At 41.2% G+C, this 22,668-nt stretch overlaps 1 protein-coding gene across 2 annotated transcripts; it reads right to left on the bottom strand.

Annotated features, from left to right (window-relative positions):
- Positions 1 to 248: 248 nt before the first annotated feature.
- Positions 249 to 22,063, bottom strand: NIPSNAP2 (nipsnap homolog 2). Of its 2 annotated transcripts, none has more exons than XM_034420980.2 (10): positions 21,756 to 22,063; positions 15,035 to 15,174; positions 14,902 to 14,947; positions 13,910 to 14,004; positions 13,528 to 13,598; positions 11,920 to 12,060; positions 11,378 to 11,409; positions 5,047 to 5,141; positions 4,111 to 4,194; positions 249 to 1,791 (listed from the first exon to the last, which is right to left on the bottom strand). In XM_034420980.2, exons 1-10 carry the CDS (start codon positions 21,848 to 21,850, stop codon positions 1,727 to 1,729), a joined length of 864 nt encoding a protein of 287 aa, XP_034276871.1. In that variant the 5' UTR covers positions 21,851 to 22,063; the 3' UTR covers positions 249 to 1,726. The 2 variants fall into 2 exon arrangements, with proteins under 2 accessions (XP_034276871.1, XP_087745158.1); XM_087889032.1 differs by lacking the exon at positions 249 to 1,791 and adding an exon at positions 2,093 to 2,304 and having other exon boundaries at positions 21,756 to 21,924.
- Positions 22,064 to 22,668: the final 605 nt, after the last annotated feature.

Below are 22,668 nucleotides of genomic sequence, written 5' to 3'. Positions count from 1 at the left end.
GTGTGAAAATCAGTCAGGGTGACCTCTAGAATGCTGTCCTTATTAAAGCACAATTAATTCTATTCATCTATTACGAGTTGGATTACCTTTTCATGTACTATTCTGTCATTCCAGCTCCGTAAATCAGATTAAAATACCTTATGTAAGTAAATTCAATTCAGTAAATTCAGTAATACTTTATCTTCTAACTCCAAACAAAAAGAAACAATATCTAATAATAATCAGTAAAGCTGGAACAATGCCCATGATATGAGAAAATCAATAGGATTTTATTATGTTTTGCCAAAAATTACTGAAATGTTGGATACATCATAGATGATAGATAACAGTGTATTACACTGATTCATCAACTTACAAGATAATCACTTCAATGTATCTACATTATACACACATATTAAAAAATCCATCTATTCTAAAAGAAAATCAAAAACAGACAATTAGACATGGCAGAAACATTAATTTATCTTTAGGTAATTTAATAGGCAATCTTTTAATTATCTTTTCTGAATTGCCATCTACAAAAGAATCCCACAGAAATGATTGTTTTTTTCAAAAAAAAAATCTGTCCATATCCTACTTTATTGTGTAAGTCTAGGAGTGTTTTTAAAATATTTTAACACACTGATCCTTCTTTAGCTGATTCTCATGCTATAGATTAGGGAATTATCTAGATATGTCACATTGAACGCCTTCCCAAAGCTGAAAACATATGGCTTGAACCTCCTCTAATTGCACAGCCATCCACAATACATTCCAGGGAACTTTTTGCCACTGACTCTTCACTGAAACAGAGCAATCAGGGTGGAGTATTTACAGATGAGAAGCAAGGGGATGAGTGCCTTTACTCTGCAATTAAGTTTACAGTTCCCAACAAAGAAACAAGAAAGGGAAGGTCTTGAAGAAAAATGAAAAATAGAGGAAGACTTACCGTAATCGTCACTTCTCCCCTATTGACAACAGCTTCACTTTTGGGGGAAATTGGTCTTACTAAACACAATGGGACTTACTTATGAGTAAAGGTTGACAGATGCAAACTGCGCAGATAGTTGCAGATCAAACTATATTAAGAAAAAAGAAACTTTTTTCTTTTGATATTCTAATTTCGCATCTACATTCCTAGTGTCTTTGAGTGAACATTGGTGACTTTTAGAAATACTACGGTCACCATTTTGTAGTGCAGGAAGCCCCTTTGCTCTTAGGAGCAACTGGTAACAGACATCCTTGAGGTGACCGTACACCTTTCCTAGAAAGAAGAAAGCAACCATGCCATTTGCCCTCTACGCAAATCTGGAGAAGCGTAAGAAAGGCTTTGCCCAACAATGATTTGTACCACAAGGCCCAATAGGCTGAATACGCAGATATGAAGGCAAAAATGCTCAATTGACAAGTCTCCCCGTAATAAAATGCAAATGTTCAAATGGTTAAAGCTCATGCAACTATCACTGAAGCATGTGTCCTTCCATCAGTGTTTGCTGCCTGTCCAAATGCTTGTGCATGTACAGTTATATGGTTGAAAGCTAAGACTTAAATGATCACCCTACAAATCTTCCATATGGATTTGTAAGTGCTCCTGCAGGATCCGAAGAAAAGATTTACCAGCCTCGGTATATAATACTTTGGGACGTCAAGGTTTTCACTGCCAAACACATGCCATCAAAATTAACTAAAAAACAACAAAAAAAAAGTCACTTTAAATCAATGCATAGGCATCGGCTGACCGGTAGCTTTATTGAAGTGGAGAAATCTTCAAGGGTATCATAATTCTGGATTCCATTTCCTGAATAAGTGGCACTGAAAATAAATAAACACAAATAAGGTGATACATGTGATGTATGAAAAATGAATGGCTGCTGTAGCCAGAGGAAAAACATGGCAGATTCCTGCAGCCCAAAGAGCCAGTGAAAGTAGCCACCACAACTGTTAACATATATTCAGAAATGGTTGGAGGCATTATAGAAAAAGCTGTAGTCATGCCTAACATCTGCAGGTATACAGAGAACCAGGTCAGTAGCATCTGCAAGGAGAGGGTAAAAAAAACCAACAACCCAACACAACAGTTGCAGGCGTGCAATTAAAGCACTAGCCCTTTACACAGGTGTATGATACAGTCACAAAAAGAGCAGGGCTTCACTCCTGCAGTTATGGCCACAATTTTGACCCCTCCTGGGTGCCTCTGCTCTAAGCAGCTTTACACAGACAAAGATGCACTGTGGGGGAAATCTCGATACGACATGTGATAGAAGCTTTGTTCTGCAGCATTTTGAAACTCTTCTGAGACTTTAGAAAAAAGAAAGTATGTTGCTCCTGATAAGGGAGAAGAGCAACCCATGAGGCAGAGCCAAGAGTGGGATGAGTTTAAGAAACAGTGAAACAAAATGTGACAACAAGAAGATTAAAAAAGGGAAAGGGAGACAGAATAATTAGAAATCCTGAGCAAAGGGCCTCCTTTATCAGATCAGCATATGGACACAGCAATAACTCCCTAGGAACTTAGCTGGTACTCAGGGGTTGGAAGTAGATGAGTCAAGGACAAGGCTCAGATAGGTAATCTGTTTATACCGTAGCCCTAATAATAACTGACTACAGAGTCTAGCAAGTCAATCTTCTACATATAAGAGCCTGAAGATTTCAATCTTAACATGTCTTTTTCCCACCCAGATATCATGTCACTCATTTCTCGTCTTGGAAATGGAGAGGAGTCACCCTCTGATTTGATAATAAATTTGTCTGCTCTCCAGCTCCCTATCTTCAACCTTGGCACCTTCATACCCCGTCCTCACAGCCCTGGCAGCATAATAAGCTCCACACGTGATGAGCATCGTTGCTGATATTGTCCTCCAAAATCCCTAACTTTGCTGATCCCAGCATCTACCTCCAGTAGAAAACTTTGTTTTTTTTAATCCTCATCACATTTAAATAAGTATAGAAATATGGTCCGAAATGCTTGCTAATCTTATCTTCACTTTCCAACCCCAAAACTACCCTGAACTCAGTTAGCCATCTGTCAGCCTAGTCCCAAGGATCATGGGTACTTGGAGAAGAGAATCTGTATCTAAAGAGGGAACAACTAAGAGAGAAAACTAAAAAGTTTCAGGGCCACAATATCTTATGTGAGTATTTATTTACTTTTTTATTCATCCACCAAATTTCTGCCCTATTGCAATCTAATGCCTCTGAGAGGCTTAAACAAAATATAAAACAAGTTGCAATATTAAAATCTCAAGAGGGGCCATCCAGAATTATATAAGTAAGAACTGATAAGAACAGAGAAAAAATAATTCAAAAATGGTATTCTATATCAGTTTGAGTGAATGCTGTCAAAAAGAGTTCTGAGCGTAGAATTATTCCTGCAAGGAGATTGCTCCAAAATGTGACTCTGCCCTAGAATAGCAGTCCCTTCAGCCTCTCTTCCTAAATCTCTCAGAAATGAGGGACTATGAACAGTTTCTCCCCGAAAGTTCTTATAGACTGAACTGACACTGGCTGAAACACAGAGTCTTGTAGATACAGTATGCTGTGTCATAAAAGACTTTATAGGTCTAAACCAGAGCCTCATGTGCACCTGGAAGCCAATTAGCAATCAGTGTAGGGTCCACAAATAGGAAAAATCTCTCCCATCTCCGAGAGCCAGTAAGTATGTGGGCCACTGCACTATGGAGCACTTGGAGTGTCTGGGTAATCTTTAAAAGCAATAGCAATAGCACTTAGACTTATATACCACTTTACAATGCTTTACAGCCCTCTCTAAGCGGTTTACAGAATCAGCCTATTGCCCCCAACAATTTGGGTTCTCATTTTACCCACCTCGGAAGGATGGAAGGCTGAGTCAACCTTGAGCCTGGTGAGATTTGAACTGCCAAATTGCAGGCAGTTGGCAATCAGTAGAAGTAGCCTGAAGTTCTGCACTCTAACCACTGTGCCACCATAGCTCACTCTTTAAAAGCACCCTGATACAAGGAATATTGAAGTATCCCAGGGTATTTAATATTTGTAAGCTGGCCAGAATTGTCTCTGAGTTACTGTATCCAGCTTCTCTGCACCATGTTAGGCACCTCTGGCCATGGCTTCCACATGCTATTCAAGCAGGAGCTGTGAGGTTTAAATTGTTACCCGTATAATACACGAGCTCATCCCATCCAGGTTTGTGCCAGGCAGAATTCCTTATGTCTTCTCTCGTCTGCAAGTCTTTGTAAGCTGCAAGCATTGGTAGAAAAAAGATTTGTAGTTTCAATGATATGATAGCCATCAACAAGTTTTAATTACAATAAAATGCCATAGAAGGCTTGGCAATGTGATAACAAGTGTCAATGCACCGTTTGGCATATATCCTCCTGATACTGGTCGTTCATTTTATTTTTCATTATTTCAGGATGGCCAAGAGCACTTCAAAGTGATTTAGCTTCAAAAGCTGAGTTCCTAGGCAGATGGCCCAGGACTCCAACACTTCGTGTTGAAGAACTCTTAGCGATCTATAAAAGAAAAATAAAGTAGTGTGGTGCTATGGAGGCCAGGGAATGACTCAGAATATGGGAGAAGAAAACAGTGAATATTGCCATTTTAACATGAACAAAATCCACATTTTCCAAGGGAACATTAAAAGGATGCAAATAATAGTTGAATTTGCTCTTATGTTTGGACTGACAAAGAAGAGGAGGTCAACCTATTTTCCAAAGGACCAGAAGGCAAGACAAGAAACAATGGATGGAAACTAATCAAGGAGAGAAGCAAGCTAGAAGTAAGGAAACATTTCCTAACAGTGAGAACAATTAACCAGTGGAATCGTTTGCCTTCAGAAGTTATGGGTGCTCCATACCTGAAGGCTTTTAAGAAGAGACTAGACAGCCACTTATCTCGAATGATATAGGGTCTCCTGCTTGAGCAGGGGATTGAACTAGAAATCCTCTAAGGTACCTTCCAACTCTGTAATTAATCTCTCAAACCACCCCCAAATTAAAACCTGTCACATTGTGGGCCCTGACATGGCCTTTAAGCCAACTGGGATTAGACACACATGGCCTAAAGGATAACAATGAAGTCAAGTCCTACCCCAGAGATGATGGACCATGTATAACTGTCCAATCTGTGAGAAAAATCCACCAACAGCTTCTTTATCATCCTGCCGGATACGAATAGCCCGGGCCCTGAAAGGAAGGACATGGATGTTTACAAACCAAATGCTGCAGTTGACATAAATGCTGCATCATATTTCAATCACAGCAATAAGCAACAGATTAATATTTAGAGCAATAGAGAAAGTTTGGAAGATCTGAAGCCAACAGCAGTGTTTGGATTATAGCACCAAGGGGTAATTCAGCTTTATGTAGGTTACTTATAATTTAAAGAGTACCTTGAATCCATTTATGATTTTACATCCATTTTTTATTTATTTAAAACATTTGTAAAGTTGCCCATCTTAAATCAAACTTAAATAAACTTGGCTTATTATGTATTTTATTAAAACAAATCTGGCAGGCCAGTCTCCTTGATTTGTAAAACAGGGACTGGCCACTTGTTCAGGGCTACTTCAGAATAAGGAACTTTGGCTAGCAGGGTGGATTTGATTTAAATCGAGTTGATTTAAATCACAATTTAAATCATGATTTAAATCACTAGAAAAAAAAATCAACTCGATTTAAATCATAATTTTTAAAGAGCAACTGTCATCTCTGCTACTCCTTTGACCCACTGTTGACTCACCGATAGTCCCAGTGTTGCAGAATATACAGCCTCATGCTGCATAACTAAGCTCCATTTCATGCTGAATAAACTAAATTATTTATGTATCTTAAATAGAAAACTATCTTACGATAGATTTTTATCCCAAAAGTTTTTTATTAAAATAAATTCGATAAAAATAAAAAAAAAATCCGATTTAAATAAAAAAAATCTGATTTTTTTGATTTTTTAAAAAAAATCATTGATTTTTATCCACCCTGTTGGCTAGTCATCATAAACAGTATTGCTTGAAACTGTCTAACTTAGTATAAGGCAGTTTGATATGAAGTAACATGATTGAGGACAGAACTGGAGAACTTAGAGAAGTTGTTGAATGACAAATACCATCCTGGGCCCTATTGATAATGATAGCATCTAAAGGGCATCTCCTGGATCCTGGCTCTTGACAAATTCGATTAGTGTCTGCAAAGCCCAATTTCAAAACCTCTAAATTCTCAGGATTCCAGCAGCTGCTTCATACAAAGAATTTCCTTTAATACATATGTTTTTTTCTGGAAGTTCTGAGTCTAGAGTTAATTAGCCTGTCCTAAAATAATGGACCGGTCACTTTATATAGAAAGTCAGATAAAAGTGAATTTGCCTAATGATCCATATTAATGTAGTCTTGAACTGAAAAAAAAGGGATGAGAATTAATTCTGGAATAAATTCTTACTTTGTCTTTTAAATTAAAAAAAACCCCAAACATTTATGGCCAATACTACCGTATTTTCCGGCGTATAAGACGACTGGGCGTATAAGACGACCCCCTACTTTTCCTGTTAAAATATAGGGTTTGGGCTATACTCGCCGTATAAGACTATCCCTCTTCCAACGCACACCAAATAAAAATTAAAAAAACATCAACTGGCTCACCCACAATGTAAAAGCAGCTGTGCTAGACCCAAAATGGCCCCTGAAACAAGCAGGAACCTCACACAGCCCCAAAAAGCCCCAAAAAACAACTTTCACGCTTTACACACACACAACACAACACAACACAACACAACTGGCTCATCCACAATGTAAAAGTAGCTGTGCTAGACCCAAAATGGCCCCTGCAACAAGCAGGAACTTCACACAGCCACAAAAAGCCCAAAAACCCAACTTTCACACTTTACACACACAAAATTCCACATACAGCTTTGTGAGATTTTGTGTGTTTGTGTAGTTAGAGTGAAACACTACAGAAACACACTAAATCTCAGAAAGCTGCACAAATATTATTTTATTTTATTTTATTTTATTTTTATATGAAAGCTAAATTTAAAACTTCCTAAACTTTAAATGGCTAGGTCTAAAAAAGAACTTAAAAAAAACCCAATTAACTATTTTTTTTTAAAGATCCCAAAGGGGAAAAAAACTTACGTACCCAATAGAACAGGGGTCTCCAACCTTGGCAACTTTAAGACTTGTAGACTTCAACTCCCACAATTCCTCAGCCAGCTTTGTTTTGCTGGCTGAGGAATTCTGGGAGTTGAAGTCCACAACTCCCTGCCTGCTTGGTTGTAGGCAGGGAGTTGCTTGCTGATGGAATGGATTCAGGCAAGCGAAGCAAGGCAAGCAGCTAAGGCAGTGGTTCTCAACCTTCCTAATGCCGCGACCCTTTAATACAGTTCCTCATGTTGTGGTGACCCCCAACGATAAAGTTATTCCTAAAACCATCAAAAATATGTGTTTTCCGATGGTCTTAGGCCAGGGGTCCCCAACCTTTTGGACCTCAGGGACCACCAACTTCATAATTTTAAATTTCGCAGACCACTAATACGAATCCAGTGCCCCGCTTGCTGAAGCACCTGGACTCCCAGTACGGGATGGGGTCCTTCAGGCACTCTCCATCCTCTCTGTCTCTCTCTCTCTCTGTCTCCCACTCTTTCTCTCTCATTCTCTCTTTCTCTCTCTCTCATTTTCACTTTCTCTCTCTCTCCCTCTCTTTCTTTCTCTCCCACTCTTTCTCATTCTCTCTTCCCCTCTCTCATTCTCTTTCTCTCTCCCCCTCTCTTTCTCATTCTTTCTTTCCCCCACTTTCCCTTTCTCTCCCCTTTCTCATTCTTTCTCTCTCTCCCACTCTTTCTCTCTCATTCTCTTTCTCCCCCCTTTCTCTCTCTCTTTCTCCCACTCTCTTTCTCTCCCCCCACTCTCTCTCATTCTCTCTTTCTCTCTGTCCCCCTTTCTCTCCCCCCCTTTCTCTTTCTCCCTCCCGCTCTTTCTCTTTCTCTCTCTCTCTCTTTCTCTCTCATTCTCTTTCTCTCTCCCCCTCTTTCTCTCTCTCCCCACTCTCTCTCTCTCATTCTGATTCTCTCACTCTGATTCTCTTTCATTTTCTCTCCCTCTCTCTCATTCTCTCTCTGATTCTTTGGTTCTCTTTGATTCTGTCTCTTTCTCTGTCTCTCATTCTCTCTCTCTCACTCTCTCTCTCTGATTCTCTCTCTTTCTCTCATTCTCTTTCATTCTGTCTTTCTCTCTCTTTCATTCTTTGTCTCTTTCTCTCTCTGTCTTATTCTGATTCTCTCTTTCTCTCTCATTCTCTCTCTCTCTCATCTCATGGGCCAGCCAGTGTCTTGGGGCTGAGAGGAAGTCAAGCATCTCCCTGAGAGACTGAGGGCCGGAAGAAGTGTGGGAGCGAAGCACTACTTGAACTTGTGCGGCATGAGCATTCACCTTGGTATATTTGCGCCAGCCGATGGCCAAGGCAGCCCTCATCTGTCTGCTGAAAGTGCAGCATCAGGATTCTGCCTTGCTATATTTGCGGCGCAAGGCAGCCTTTGTTTCCTGCTGCTTGGGACTCAGAGCGGTAAATAGCGTCTGATCCGGAGAGCTGCTGGATTTTGCTCTCTAATCCGGATGCCAAATCGGCCCCCTGCAAACTCTCGTCTCTCGAGGAGCGCTCCCTGAAGCGGGGCTGGAAACTTTGGTTGGACTGCTTGAGAGGAGAGCTTGCAGGGGGGCGATCTGGTGTCTGCAATGGAGAGCGGCATCCGGCTTTTTCTCTCCGCTGTAAGAGCGCTGTAAGAGTGGCAGCCCTCATCTCCTAATGTTTGGGACTCGGAGCGGTAAATGGTGACTGGTCCAGGGAGCAGCTGGATTTTGCAGTCCCAAGCATTAGGAGATGAGGGCTGCCACTCTTACAGCGCTCTTACAGCGGAGAGAAAAAGCCGGATGCCGCTCTCCATTGCAGACATCAGATCGCCCCCCTGCAAGCTCTCCTCTCTCAAGCAGTCCAACCAAAGTTTCCAGCCCCGCTTCAGGGAGCGCTCCTTGAGAGACGAGAGTTTGCAGGGGGCCGATTTGGCATCCGGATTAGAGAGCAAAATCCAGCAGCTCTCCGGATCAGACGCCATTTACCACTCTGAGTCCCAGGTAGCAGGAAACAAAGGCTGCCTTGCGCCACTCCTGACACAAATATACCAAGGCGGAATGCTGCTGCCGTACAAATGAAAGTTGTGCTTCACTTCCACAGCTTCCAGCCATCGCAAACGCCGCTTCTTCCCGCTTCTGCCGCCCCCTCCCCCACCGCCACAACAGCACCATTCATTCCGGATGGCGAGGGCTGCGCTCGTTTTTCTGTATTGCACCACCATCAAAACCCCTGTGAAAGGGTTGTTTGACCCCCCAACCACTGAGCTAAGGTAAGCAAGCCAGGAAAATGCACTGCGCACTCCCACCCTTTGCCTGCGAGCCTGGACGCTGATCCGGACGGCTGCAGAACGAACTGGGCACCGGCTGTCATGTCTTTTCTGCTGTGCGGGGTTCGGCACCTGGGCTCCCGGGGTTTAAGCCTCTGGGCCAGCCCGTGCTGCTCCAGGATGTTCACTTCGGGCTCCTTGGAATCGCTGCCGGGCGATTCTTCCCGTTGGGGCGATGGTGGGTGGCAGCGATCGGCGTCGCTTGGACTGCGGGAGCCATGGCGGACTCCTTCCCCACGAGGTATTGCTCTGCATTTCACCACCTCTTCCAGGCTCGCAGCCACCCACCATCGCCCCAATGGGAAGAACCACCCGGCAGCGATTCCAAGGAGCCTGAAGCTAACATCCTGGAGCAGCACGGGCTGGCCCGGAGGCTTAAACCCCGGGAGCATAGGTGCCGAACCCCGCACAGCAGAAAAGACATGACAGCCGGTGCCCAGTTCGTTCTGCAGCCATCCGGATCGGGGCCAAGCCAGGAAAATGCGCTGCGCACTCCCACCCTTTGCCTGCGAGCCCGGACGCTGATCTGGATGGCTGCAGAAGGAACTGGGCACCGGCTGTCATGTCTTTTCTGCTGTGCGGGGTTCGGCACCTGGGCTCCCGGGGTGTAAGCCTCTGGGCCAGCCCGTGCTGCTCCAGAATGTTCGCTTCGGGCTCCTTGGAATCGCTGCCGGGCGGTTCTTCCCGTTGGGGCGATGGTGGGTGGCTGCGATCAGCGTTGATCGCTGCGCACTCCCACCCTTCGCCTGCGAGCCCAGGTGCCGATCTTCTTGGACTGCGGGAGCCACGGCGGTGCTGGCCGGGCTGGGTCTGGTGCGGTGGGCGGAGATGAAGGAGCAGCCTCGGCGGCAGCAGCAGCAGCAATTACAACGGGAAAAGCCGTGGGGAAAGGAGGACGAGGAAGATCTGGCAAGGCGGTGCGAGCACTTCATGGCTCCTCCGGTGAGCGGATTGCGAGAGCTGCGCGACTGGGGCGGAGACATGCGAAGTCGCATGGAGCTTCTCATAATGGAGACTCAGAGCCAGGTGTGCAAGGCGCTGGCCCAGGTCGACCACGCCGCCGCTTTCACCGTGGACTGCTGGGAAAGGAAGGAAGGTGACCCGAATTCCGGGGTAGAGTGGGGACGCGTTCCTTTCTCGTGGGCCGCGCACTGCCTGGCACCTCTTGTAGGTTGGAACTAATTCAGAGTACAGCTTCCCCTCAATGTTGCCGGCGCTCCCAAAGTGTCATCGGTCAGCGCCAGCAACTCAGATTCGGGTACCCGGCGTATAAGACGACCCCCGACTTTTGAGATGATTTTCCTGGGTTAAAAAGTCGTCTTATACGCCGGAAAATACGGTACTAAACAGGATGTCATCCACAATAATTATTAGCTTGATGTGGCAGTGCTACATAACTTATTTTACTTATATTTACAATCAGTTCAACAAAGCAAGCTCCTACTCTTCTCATTTTGCAGGGGAGAATCTGAGGCTCAACCTAGTCGTAAAATTCAGCACATCTAAAAATAAAAGATATAAATTGCATTATAGGTATGATTTATACTTGTCAGTATTTATACCAACAATGCTAATGCACATGTTTTATTCCTAAAAAGCTGAAAAATTCTCTTATTTTCATTTTGTAATGTGCACCTTTATTTTTCTTAGTAGGGGTTTGTTTATCATAAAGGTGCATGACCTTCTGGGTTAACAGAGTTAGGTAAGGAGGAATGAGCAGGAGAAATATATATATGAAGGCTCCTGATAGATTTTTATTTAGCTATTTACAATAATGGAAGATGCTAAGGTTGAATGGGACAATCATATTCATAATCATCTCAACAGGTATTTGGGAAATAGAATGTTGTATTAAATTATACCTAGTTAATCTTGCACTACTATTTTTGTTTTTAGCAATTTCCTTCCAACCCCTGGAAGCAGCATATAAACTTATACTGCAACCTACAACAGCATCTTCAACACATTATGGCCTTACCAGTAGTTGCCCCATTCAATCATTGTTCCAGGCTGAAAAGAAACAAAATATATCATTAGATCTAAAACGGCTTCTTCTTATCACCTGCAAGCTAAGAATTAATACCCCCGTTTCTAGTTTTTTTGTTTTAGTTTACTAATCCCATTTCTTTTATTTCTTTTCTAAATCAACGTAAGAACAATGACATAACACTATTAACAGTTGAAGCGCTTACTTCACACACACCCAGCAAAAAATGACCCTATTGTCAAAAAATAGAATTTTCAGCAGAAAACAAATAAACTTAGGTAGCACTGGTACTCTAGTTAGGCATTTCTATCAAGAACCAAACTGCCGTTTTTGTCTATCAGTTGCATTATCCGAATAAGCTTCCACAAGCATGCAATCTTAAGACATTATTTCTGAGTAATTAACTACTGTTAATCCGATAAGATGCAGGCTAAGTCCTGAGGTTGTACTGAAAGCACGTATGCTTCTTCTTTACCTTTTTTTAAAGAAATAAGTTATGCAAATTCTATACCTGTGGAAAAAAACCCACTCACACGTAATTGGTAAGACCTTAATTCATAGATGTTGGGACCTAGCCTGGAAACAGGCTCATTCCAAAAGCTGAACTCCAACAGCAACTGATTCTTGCGAGACAGAAGCATGTTTCCTCTTGCTTTGCGAAACTCTGTAAATTCCTAAACAACAACAACAAATTGGATTCCTTAAGGGTATTGTGAAAAGACATTATATTTTTAAAAGAATTTATCCAGATTCTCTTTAAATATTCATAATTCAATAATGGAAAAATACCAAATGCCCCAAAATTGTTGGCTTTTCCCAAAGCTTTAAAACATGGCTGTGTACCTGGGCTTGGAATGTTTTAAGAGTCCTGTCACTTGGCTTTACCATTAGTTGATTAATCATCATGGCTGCTATTTGTATTTATTTATTTTGTGGATGCTTTTTTAGTGTTTTAATGTTTGTTAAATTGTTTTAATTGTTTTATATTGTTAGAATTGTAAGCCATCCAGAGTCACTTGGTTGAGTTGGGTGGCTCTAGAAAATGAATGAATGAATGATTCCCAATAGATACCGAACTCTAGACCTGTCAATGATAATGTAAATACTATTTGAATAAATCTTACTTTATATAAAATTTGAAGTATTGAGTTATTCAAAAATACATAAGCTAATAATTTAAAAGCCAAGAGAGAGAAGAAGGAGTGTGAGAATAAAAGGAGATCTCATATAATTGAAAAATGGTATAGTCTTTAAAGTACTCTTTCCTTACCTGGTGTAATTAAAATGTATTTGGCTTCAGCTCCTAGAATCTCTTGTCAGCATATCCAACAGTGATTCCAGGAATTGAAAGCCAACACATGTAGAGACACCAGGTTGAAGAAGACTGGATTAAAACATGTAACTTTAATTAAGACCCAAGCAGTAAGATAGATTATTTTATTTCATTATAAAACTGTGGTATATTAACATAAAAATCACTCTTTTTCTTAAATAGCATAAAAGTTGCTGTAATATCAGAAATAAGTAGTAGAACTCTCCTTATTTTTTTTTTCTTTGAAGCTGGATAATGAGGTATAGCTCCAAACAGAATTGGGCCACTAATACCTGGTGATGAAACTGCAGAAAACATTTCTAAAATATAATCCTTCACTAACATTATAGCAGCGTCCCAGAGACATGAATTCTTGGAAGAGATAGTCAGTTTGCAGAAACATGTCAGAAACTGGTCTATGTCTGATAATTTTATAGTAGACAATTAGATAACCTTGCAAATAGAAGTAGATAAGAGGAGCTGAGCTCTCATGGCAAAGCATCCAGAGGACTATATTCCATTAGACCAAGGGACCCTCAAGCAGCTACTTTTAAGCCCAAAGTCCCTTCCATGTGGCCACTGGTTTTTTTTTCATATATCACCAATCATAAGCAGCCTTTTTCATTTTTCTCTCTGATAAAGCCCTGTTTGTTTTTACAGGGGTAAGGGGCATGGGGCGGGAGAGAAAAAGCCACTGAGCAAAGTCATCTGCAAAGTATCCAGAACAAAACAGGAGCCAGATACTTTCTCTTCATGAGAGGAAGAGAAACTCCAGGCCAGAAGTTACCAAAAAGGTTAGAAAGTATTGACAGAAATCACTTGGTTTTACCTTATCATCTCGAAGTTTACTCATGACTTCTGTAAGGGCTGGATAGCCACCCTCATATCGCCAGAGATGTACTGAAATCAAAAGACACATATTTAAGTTCTCTTTTCTTACTGGAGATATATAGGTTGGTTCCATCTGCTGCATCAGATATAAGTATTCCAGAGAGCATTTGAATTTTGCTGGGTCAGTATCTGCTCTTTCTTAGACCCTGCAGGACTTGAGTCTGATCAGCTCTCTGTAATCAGCCCTTTGTTAATCTACTTTGTACAGTAGATTTGTGTTTTCCTTGCCCACCCTTTGCAACTTCACATCCAGATTGGGAAAAACATCTCTTGCAAACATTGGAGTAATTTTGCATTCTGCTATATGTTTTATCTCCTACCAGCCTGATCTTGCTCTCCGTACCACGTGTTCCACGTCCCCACCAATGTACATGGATACTCCTTCCCTTCATGGATCTTTGGCAGAACTTTTTCACTGATTAAAAACAAAAACAAAAGGAATGTGTGTAAGCTGCATGCTATCGACTTCGCTTTCTTCCAAAGTATTTACAGTACTGGTGACAGTTGATTGTCACTAACATTTTTATTATCCATCAGTATTCAACATAATCTAGGCTGAATCCTCCTGGATTCCTGGAAATTGCATTTTCATGATGTAATGAAAAATCACTCTGGAGCTTTTTAAGAAGAGATTGGACAATCATTTGTCTGAAATGATAAAGGGTTTCCTGCTGGAGTAGGAGGTTGGACTAGAAGACCTCCGAGGTCCCTTCCAACTGTTATTCTGTTAAATTTCTAAGAGATTTCTCCACAGCATCTTCACACAACATCAATGACTAAGGGTCCTTGTGAAAATCTAGATACTTTAAAACCAGTTTTCTACATTTGCCTTGGCAAAGAAAAATCTGCATTGTTCTTGCTTTTAAGAAGAGTATTTCTGCATAGTTAATAAGTGGATATTTCTCATATTTAATAGCATAATTATGTCTTTTCAACATTCAGCAGAATGAGGTGGTACAATTCTGAACAACAGAACTGTAGCAGACTTCCTGTTTCGTGGTTCATCTTACAGTATTGCAAAAATCTCCCTGCATGTACAAAAATGCATTTGGGTAAAAGGTTCTAGCTCTCTGTTGTACTATTTTTTTTTTGGTGAACTGTTTCAACGCAGAGTTCAAATACTATCCATTTTATAACCTGAGATAACTTATTCTTGCTCCTTTCAAGTGAGCAGATGAAGTGTTTGCCCAATCATATGTATGTTTACCCAGAAGTCTTACTGAGTTCATAAAATTGGGTGTAAGTAAATATACGTAAGATTTAGAGTCTGATACCTGGACTTGGAAGCATCTAGCCGGATATCAGGACTTACCAAAGTTTGTTGTAGGAGTCTAGACATTCCGGTTTGACATTGTGAACTGAAACATCAAACATCAATGTTAAAAGGTTGAAGGAGAGACACAAACTCTAATAGAGAAATATTAAATGTAGAAATAGATGCTCACACTGCAATTTATAAAGACTGCTAGTCTCCTTTTTGGCTAAGAGGGTGGAGTGAGCATCTTTCCTGGGATCAACCTTGCGGACAAACAGTGATTTTAACCAACTATCTTCTCCAGATTGGTTATGTGATAAGGCAAGGCCCCTGCAAGAAATGGTCAAAGAATAAATATATAAATTATATTCTTAGTTAATTCCCAACATTCCATTTATTTTTGTACAAATGTCTCTTTAGGAAAAATCATGTTTATGAATATTTAAATGTGGATAAGCTTATATGCATGCAACACAGATAAAAGATACAAATTAATTTTTTTAAATGTTTACCACTATATTCTTCTGTTTTTAAATATCTTTTATCAATATTCTTTATTTTGGTAAAAAAAGAAAAGCACAATTTTAAAGAAACCTTCTGTAACTAGTGTGATGATATTAGACAGATTATTTTTTTTAATCAAGACCAGATAGGATAGATTATAGAGAGAATCTCTGTGGTTACAAAGAGTCAAAGATGATTTGATGGCATGTAATCATAATCAGAACTACCAACATAAATGATGAAAAAAAAATTATTCAGATTTTTAAAAAAACTCTTAAAAGTTAACAATTTCAATTTATCAAACTATCTACTAGACTAGAGCTATAAGGGACGCGGTGGCTCAATGGCTAAGATGCTGAGCTTGTCGATCGAAAGGTCAGCAGTTCAGCGATTCGAATCCCTAGTGCTGCCTAACAGGGTGAGTTCCTGTTACTGGACCCAGCTTCTGCCAACCTAGCAGTTCGAAAGCATGTAAAAAATGCAAGTAGAAAACCAGGGACCACTTTTGGTGGGAAGGTAACAGCGTTCTGTGTGCCTTTGGCATTTAGTCATGCCGGCCACATGACCACAGAGACGTCTTCGGACAGCGTTGGCTCTTTGGCTTTGAAACGGAGATGAGCACCGCCCCCTAGAGTTGGGAATGACTAGCACATATGTGTCAGGGGAACCTTTACCTTTACTAGAGCTATATGATCTCCAAAAATGCTTTAAGATATAAGTGTACCATCTGTATGTAACACCTTAAAACAGCATTTTTTCTGGAGTCATGGTAATTGCTGCATAGTGCTCAGGAAAAAGTATGGTGGATTTAAGGTTTTGCACATAGGTGCAATATAATAATAGTAAGCACTTTGTTTATGATCCTGTGCATTCTGAAGGTGGTCTGAAGACTAGATCTGAAAGGTTGCAGGGCCCTTTTATCTAAATGTCTAACAATAGGACAGACATATAATTGGATATATAAGATCATGCTCTTTTAGGCTTTACTGATATAGCACGGATCAGGGTGGATTTGATTTAAATCGAGTTGATTTAAATCACAATTTAAATCATGATTTAAATCACTAGAAAAAAAAATCAACTCGATTTAAATCATAATTTTTAAAGAGCAACTGTCATCTCTGCTACTCCTTTGACCCACTGTTGACTCACCGATAGTCCCAGTGCTGCAGAATATACAGCCTCATGCTACATAACTAAGCTCCATTTCATGCTGAATAAACTAAATTATTTATGTATCTTAAATAGAAAACTCTTACGATAGATTTTTACCCCAAAAGTTTTTTATTAAAATAAATTCGATTTAAATCAAAAAAATCTGATTTTTTTTTTATTTTTTTAAAAAAATCATTGATTTTTATCCACCCTGGCACGGATACTTCAACTATACTGAAATCTAAGTATTCATTTAATCCAACAGTCATGAATCTGCAGCCAGAAGTTGCTTAACTACAAATCCCAGTGTATTCTGAGTTTACCCCAGACTGAAATTACTGGGAATTGTAATTTAGTAATAACATCTTTGGAGAGCCATAAGTTTCTAACCTCAGTGGGGAAGACATAATTTCTACCAGTAGGTACACAAGCTTTAGTCCCTCTCTTGTGTCTTACTGCAAATTAGTCCCAAGGACTATGTTCACTTCCTCAGCCTCAACAGGTTCAAACCTTCCCAGATAACCAGGCAAGACTCCTCCCCAGACCCACAACAAGGCCAAGGTCCAACAGTGAGCAAATTTGAGTGACCCCTTGAGGGATCTCCAACCCCCCTCTATCCAAGAGGGCATGTACCACCTAAAAGCCTTGGTAGTACAGTGGTCTAAGCACCCTGTTATTAAGACCAGCTGCCTGCAATTACTGCAGGTTCGAATCTCGGCAAGGCTCAAGGTTGACTCAGCCTTCCATCCTTTCTAAGGTAGGTAAATTGAGGACCCAGTTGTGGGGGCAATAAGCTGACTTTATATAAATATACAAAAGAATGAAGGCTATTGCTTAGCGCATTGTAAGACGCCCTGAGTCTCCGGAGAAGGGTGGCATATAAATCAAATAAAAAAAAAAAAAGGGCCATGAGATGGTTTCCACAGATGCAGTAATGGTAGAGAACTAATAATGCTTCATTACCCTTATCGCCACAAGGTAATCCTTAACAGTGGCTCTAATCCATATATTCAGAATGTTCCATGTACAAGATAGTAATATAAGTACAGCCACAAACAGCGATCTCATGTAAGTCTTTGCTTCTTAATTCATGTCACAAAAGGTTAGACTTAATTGGGTAGAAGTGAATCATACAATAGAAGTGAATCATACAATAAGAATTCCAGGGCCTCATTGCTTGATTTGTGAGAAAGTCCTGTTTCCTAGGGAACTCGTACATCTCAAGGACGTTTGAATTGCCCTTACATCTTTATCAGGCATACTTTTTAACAAAGTATAAACAATGCATACCAGAGCATCTTTACAGAGTGCCTTCTACACTCTGGATTTAGCAGCTCAATCAGAACATTTTTATCCAGCCTTGGTTACTAAGCACTAGCCTCTGTCATTATTCCTTAAAGGTGTTTACTGCACTCATGTATGCTATACATAGGTAACCTGTTCACATTAACCTTACATTGGGGCCTCTAAAACATGGGGTTTGATGGCTCACTCTTTTCAATAAAGAATAGTTTGGGATCATCTCCAGTTGTTTCAGTTACTTCCTTGAGTGCATTTTGAATGATCCCAGTGTGAATTTATTTATTTTTATTTATCAAATTTATATGCTGTTCATCTTGCGGTACAAGGAGACACTGAACAGCTATGATTAATAGAAATGGATAAGGGATTATGCTTCTCTTATTTTTTAAAAGTGAAAATATAGAGAATAAAATAATGTAAAAGTATACGTTCTTCTTTACACCCTAGTAACAATTCTCTCTCAAAGCTAAAAAATAATTGACATATTTGGAAGCACCAGGATGGGGAAGACTCCTAGGGATGGAAAATTAGAAAGATGCACTGAAACAGAAAAGTAAGTATCTAGGGCCAAAGAGCATAAAATAGTTGAAACCTTCATTTGAAAGAGACTTGGCTATGAATTTTAAGGATATGGGATGTAAAGGGCAGGGGAAAGTTCTGATACAGGTTTTTATTTATTATTTTTATATATCACCTTTCACCTGAGAATCCAAGGTTCTCAGCCATTTGGTTTTTTTTTTCCATTGTTCCTCACAACCATCATATGATGCATATTTTATCCATCCATCCCATTTCTATATTACCCATCTCACCCGAGTGACTATGGTTTAAGCTAATGTTACAAAATATAAACGTGTAAATAAGAACAAAATTAAAAAACAGAATTAAAAGATAGGGTTAGTGTCTTAAATGTTAAAAAGGTGGAGAGAACAGTCTCATGAAACCAACCATCTCTAGGGTTGTCTAACACTCTTTGACTCCCATGCCAATTAGCAGAGAAAGGTTTTAACACTCTTTCTGAAGGCCAGGAGAGTGGAGGCTCATCACACCCTTGGGGGTGAGGTTTTCCAAAGCGGGTGAGCAATGGCAGAGAACCTGCCAGGTGAAATTCTTCCTGGAACCTGCCAGGTAAAATTCTTTAACCATAAGATATCCTCCCTGCCTGATAGGATGGCACAAAACAATACAATTGGGACAAGATAACTGGTAATGGTCCCATGCCATGAACAGCTTTAAAAGTGATTTTGAAAAGGAATTGGACCCATATGTATTGGGCAATGGTGATCGGATTGGATTGGATTAGTATGGTGCCTAATCCAAAGACATCCCTTAAACTTCACAAAGCCATGTGCATTTGCACAAGTTGTCCTAGATTTAAACCATTTGTTTAGTGACCATTGGAAGTTACAACGGCACTGAAATAACTGACTTATGATTGGTTTTCGCACTTAGGATTGTTGTAGCGTTGCCATGGGCACTCGATCGAACTGTGGGCACTTGGCAAATGAGATGTATTATGACAGTTGCACTGTTCCAGGGTCATGTGATTTGTAATCTTCCAGTTGGTTTCCAACAAGCAAAATCAATGGGGGAAGCCAGATTCGCTTAATGACAGCATGATTCTCTGCAATGATTTGCCTAACAACTATGACAAAAAGGTCATAAATCAGGGCAAAATTCACTTAACAACTGCCTTGTTTAGTAATAGAAATTTTGGACTCAATTGTGATCATACTTTGAGGACCACCTTGCAATGGATCTTCCTGGTAAATACAATTCAGAAAGTGTCCGATAGCCCTTGTTTGAAATTTGACAATGTTATTTACATTATATGCTTTCTTGGGAAGAAGCTCACTTGATCATATGCAAAGTGATATGATTCATGAGGAATTTAAATGAATTGGGTAAGTCAAGAGAGGGGAAGATAAGAAAGTTTTGCAGATGAAAGTTCCATGGTGGGGGTTATTAACAGCTGCAATGTGCTAAAAGCCCTTTTTGCTAAATCCTTCTGAGATGGCCTGAAACATTTCAATGCTCAGCTGCCTCCCACTCAATGAGATCTGTGATGAAATAAACCTGAGAATGTTTTGTTTTTACTCTGCTCCTGTTTGATAACTCCTTGTGTCCATTATTTTTTTATTTTTGCACAAAGTCTCAAGGGTGCTTTTTTCAAGAGACAACTGGACTTTCTGGTTTTTCTTTGAAAACATTTCTCATCCAAGAAGTTTCTTCAGCTCCTTTGGGACAAGCGTGACCTGGATGACCGAGACTCTCCATAGACATTTTGCACAAAGTCTGACCTGTTCGTGCTACATAAAATCCAGGGGGGCTTTGGTGGCATATATCACTGTTAAATAAAATAATTGGAGAAGAGTCAATTCATGGGCAGGGAGGTAGCCAATGGGCTTCACACATGAAGTGAAGAGCAGATAAATGGAGAGGGAATGGCTTGATAAAATTTATATTAATATATTTACACCAGGCCTTTGCTTCTTTCTAATATAGCATCCTAGCATGCTAGGAAAGAATTATCCAGTGGTTGGCAAGTGGAAAGCAGAAAGAAGGAAAGTCTACAGTTGCAAGTTACTTTACATAGCATTTGGCGCACAATACTGAAATGGCAGGATTGTCGTATTTATTTATTTATTTATTTATTTTAAATTTATATACCGCCCTTCTCCCTGAGGACTCAGGGCGGTGTACAGCCAGAATTAAAAAACATAAAATACAAATATTAAAAAAAAATTAAAATATATATAAATTTGGCCCAAAATTAAAAATACAAACCAATTAAAACATTTAAAATTTCTTCTTAAGCCAGCCTGGCTTGCTGGAAAAACTGGGTTTTAAGGGCACGGCGGAAGGCACTAAGGTCTTGGATTCTCCTTATCTCTGGGGGCAACTGATTCCAGAGGGTAGGTGCCCCCACAGAGAAGGCCCTCCCCCTTCGTATATAATCCAACTGACTATTGCTAGAGGATACTTACAACCAGTGGTGAAATCCATTTTTTTTTACTACCGGTTCTGTGGGCATGGCTTGGTGGGCATGGTGTGGTGTGGCTTGGTGGGCGTGGCAGGGGAAGGATACTGCAAAATCTCCATTCCCATCCCACTCCAGGGGAAGGATACTGCAAAATCTGAATTCCCACCCCACTCTGGGGCCAGCCAGAGGTGGTATTTGCCGGTTCTCCGAACTATTCAAAATTTCCGCTACCGGTTCTCTGTCAGAACCTGCTGGATTTCACCCCTGCTTACAACCCATCATCATAAAGGTCTCCAAAGTCACTTACAATTTAATAAGAACCCAAATGAAGATGTTGAAATAAAGAGGAGAATGTTCCTATAATATGGGATGCGGTGTGTGTGTGTGTGTGTGTGTGTGTGTGTGTGTCAAAACTTGCTTGCTGGGGCTTAATTATGGGGATTTTGAGAAGGAACAAAACTAGTTTACATGTGCAGAGGGCACGAACGGGACATCCTTTCACACGATGACTAAATCATCCCATCCTCTACTACTACCCTGAGCCATAAACTGTCGGGGGTTTACCCAACACGCCCCCCCACACCATACAATCCACACTCCTCCCAGTGCGCACGCGTATTGCAAGAAACCAGCCACTGGAGCATTATTAGACAGGGGGAGGTGAGGCGGGGGGGGGGAGCATAATAAGGAATCTGAGAAGGGTTATACAGATCCAGCCTGGCCGCTGCTATCAGGTACCGCCCGCATTTACAGCCATTCCCTGCACGGGGCTGGAGCTCTGCTTTTCTCTCCTCCGCCAGCGCCGAGAGCGAAGGAAACGGGGAGCTCCGACTAGAAACCACCTGACTTGCCCGTGACCTTGAGGATGACGGCGGCCGCGGGACTGGGGGTGGTGGTGGAAAGAGAGAGAGAGAGAGAGAGATGCGCGCGGGACACGCTCCCCTCCCCTTTCTGCAGCTTCGCTCACCTGAGGTAGAAAAGACGGAAAGTGGCCCCCGGTGCCGGGAAGGAGCCACGGCGGAGGCGGCCCCCGGTCCCCCGCAGCAGCACTCCGGCCGCCATCTTGCCCACCTAAGCTGGCGGCGCGGTGGGGAGCGCGGGGCGAGAGAGGGGCGCGCTGCACCTGGACAGCCACTAGGGGGCCTTAGGGTTGCGAGGAGAGGATAGCGAAGGGGATTGGGTCGTGGGGTGGGGGGGGTGAAGCTAGTTTGCCTCGCGCGCAGTGAGACGCGGGCGCGCGAGGCGATTTGCGTAAACCGCGAATATGACGCGACTGAAAGGAAGGGGTAAAATGGGGGGAGCAAAAAAAGAATTTAGGTGAGCGGCCCGCGAAATAAAATCTCGTTACTGCTTTTATGTCCTCCTACCTGTAAGACTTCTGTAAGTTTAGCCGTGTTCCAAAATACAGCTCATCCAGAGGAAATAGAAGAATATTTAAGATGGGGACCCTCCCCAGGACGTGGATATTTTCCTCCCCCCCTCCATCTATTTGGGAGGGAATATAGCCTTGAGGGAGATTTTAAATATATACTCATAAATTGCCAAAGCAAAAGATATTCCTAAATGTCTGTTTTTCCAAAACACGTGCAGATTGTGCTCTCCCACAAACAATGTGAAGATTTTGATTTAATGCCAAACGAGATATTCAGATTCACTTCCCCCCCACAAAAAATATTTTGATTTTTCTTTAAATTTGGGACATTTTAATAAAATGAATATGCTTTGGCTGTGTAAGTATGTCTAGGTAAACAAGTATCACCCAGTCAATCAAAACTGATTCCCCAAAGAACAAACCAGCATTGGTTGCAGGGGGTTGGACTAGAAGACCTCCAAGGTCCCTTCCAGCTCTCTTCTGATTGATTGATTGCTTGTAGTTAGTA

Source organism: Pantherophis guttatus, chromosome 1, assembly GCF_059756535.1.
Source record: "Pantherophis guttatus breed Tessera chromosome 1, ASM5975653v1, whole genome shotgun sequence".
Classification (NCBI taxonomy): Eukaryota; Metazoa; Chordata; class Lepidosauria; order Squamata; family Colubridae; genus Pantherophis; species Pantherophis guttatus.
The sequence above is the reverse complement of the archived record's forward strand: the minus strand, read 5'-3'. Positions and strand labels throughout refer to the sequence as shown.

Coding starts and splice junctions, on each gene's coding strand:
- NIPSNAP2 (XM_087889032.1), bottom strand. CDS start 21,850: ATGGCGGCCGGAGTGCTGCTGCGGGGGACCGGGGGCCGCCTCCGCCGT. Junction 14,005..14,901: donor GACTCCTACAACAAACTTTG/GTAAGTCCTGAT, acceptor GTTTTTAATCAG/TGAAAAAGTTCTGCCAAAGA. Junction 12,061..13,527: donor GTAAACTTCGAGATGATAAG/GTAAAACCAAGT, acceptor GTTGTTGTTTAG/GAATTTACAGAGTTTCGCAA.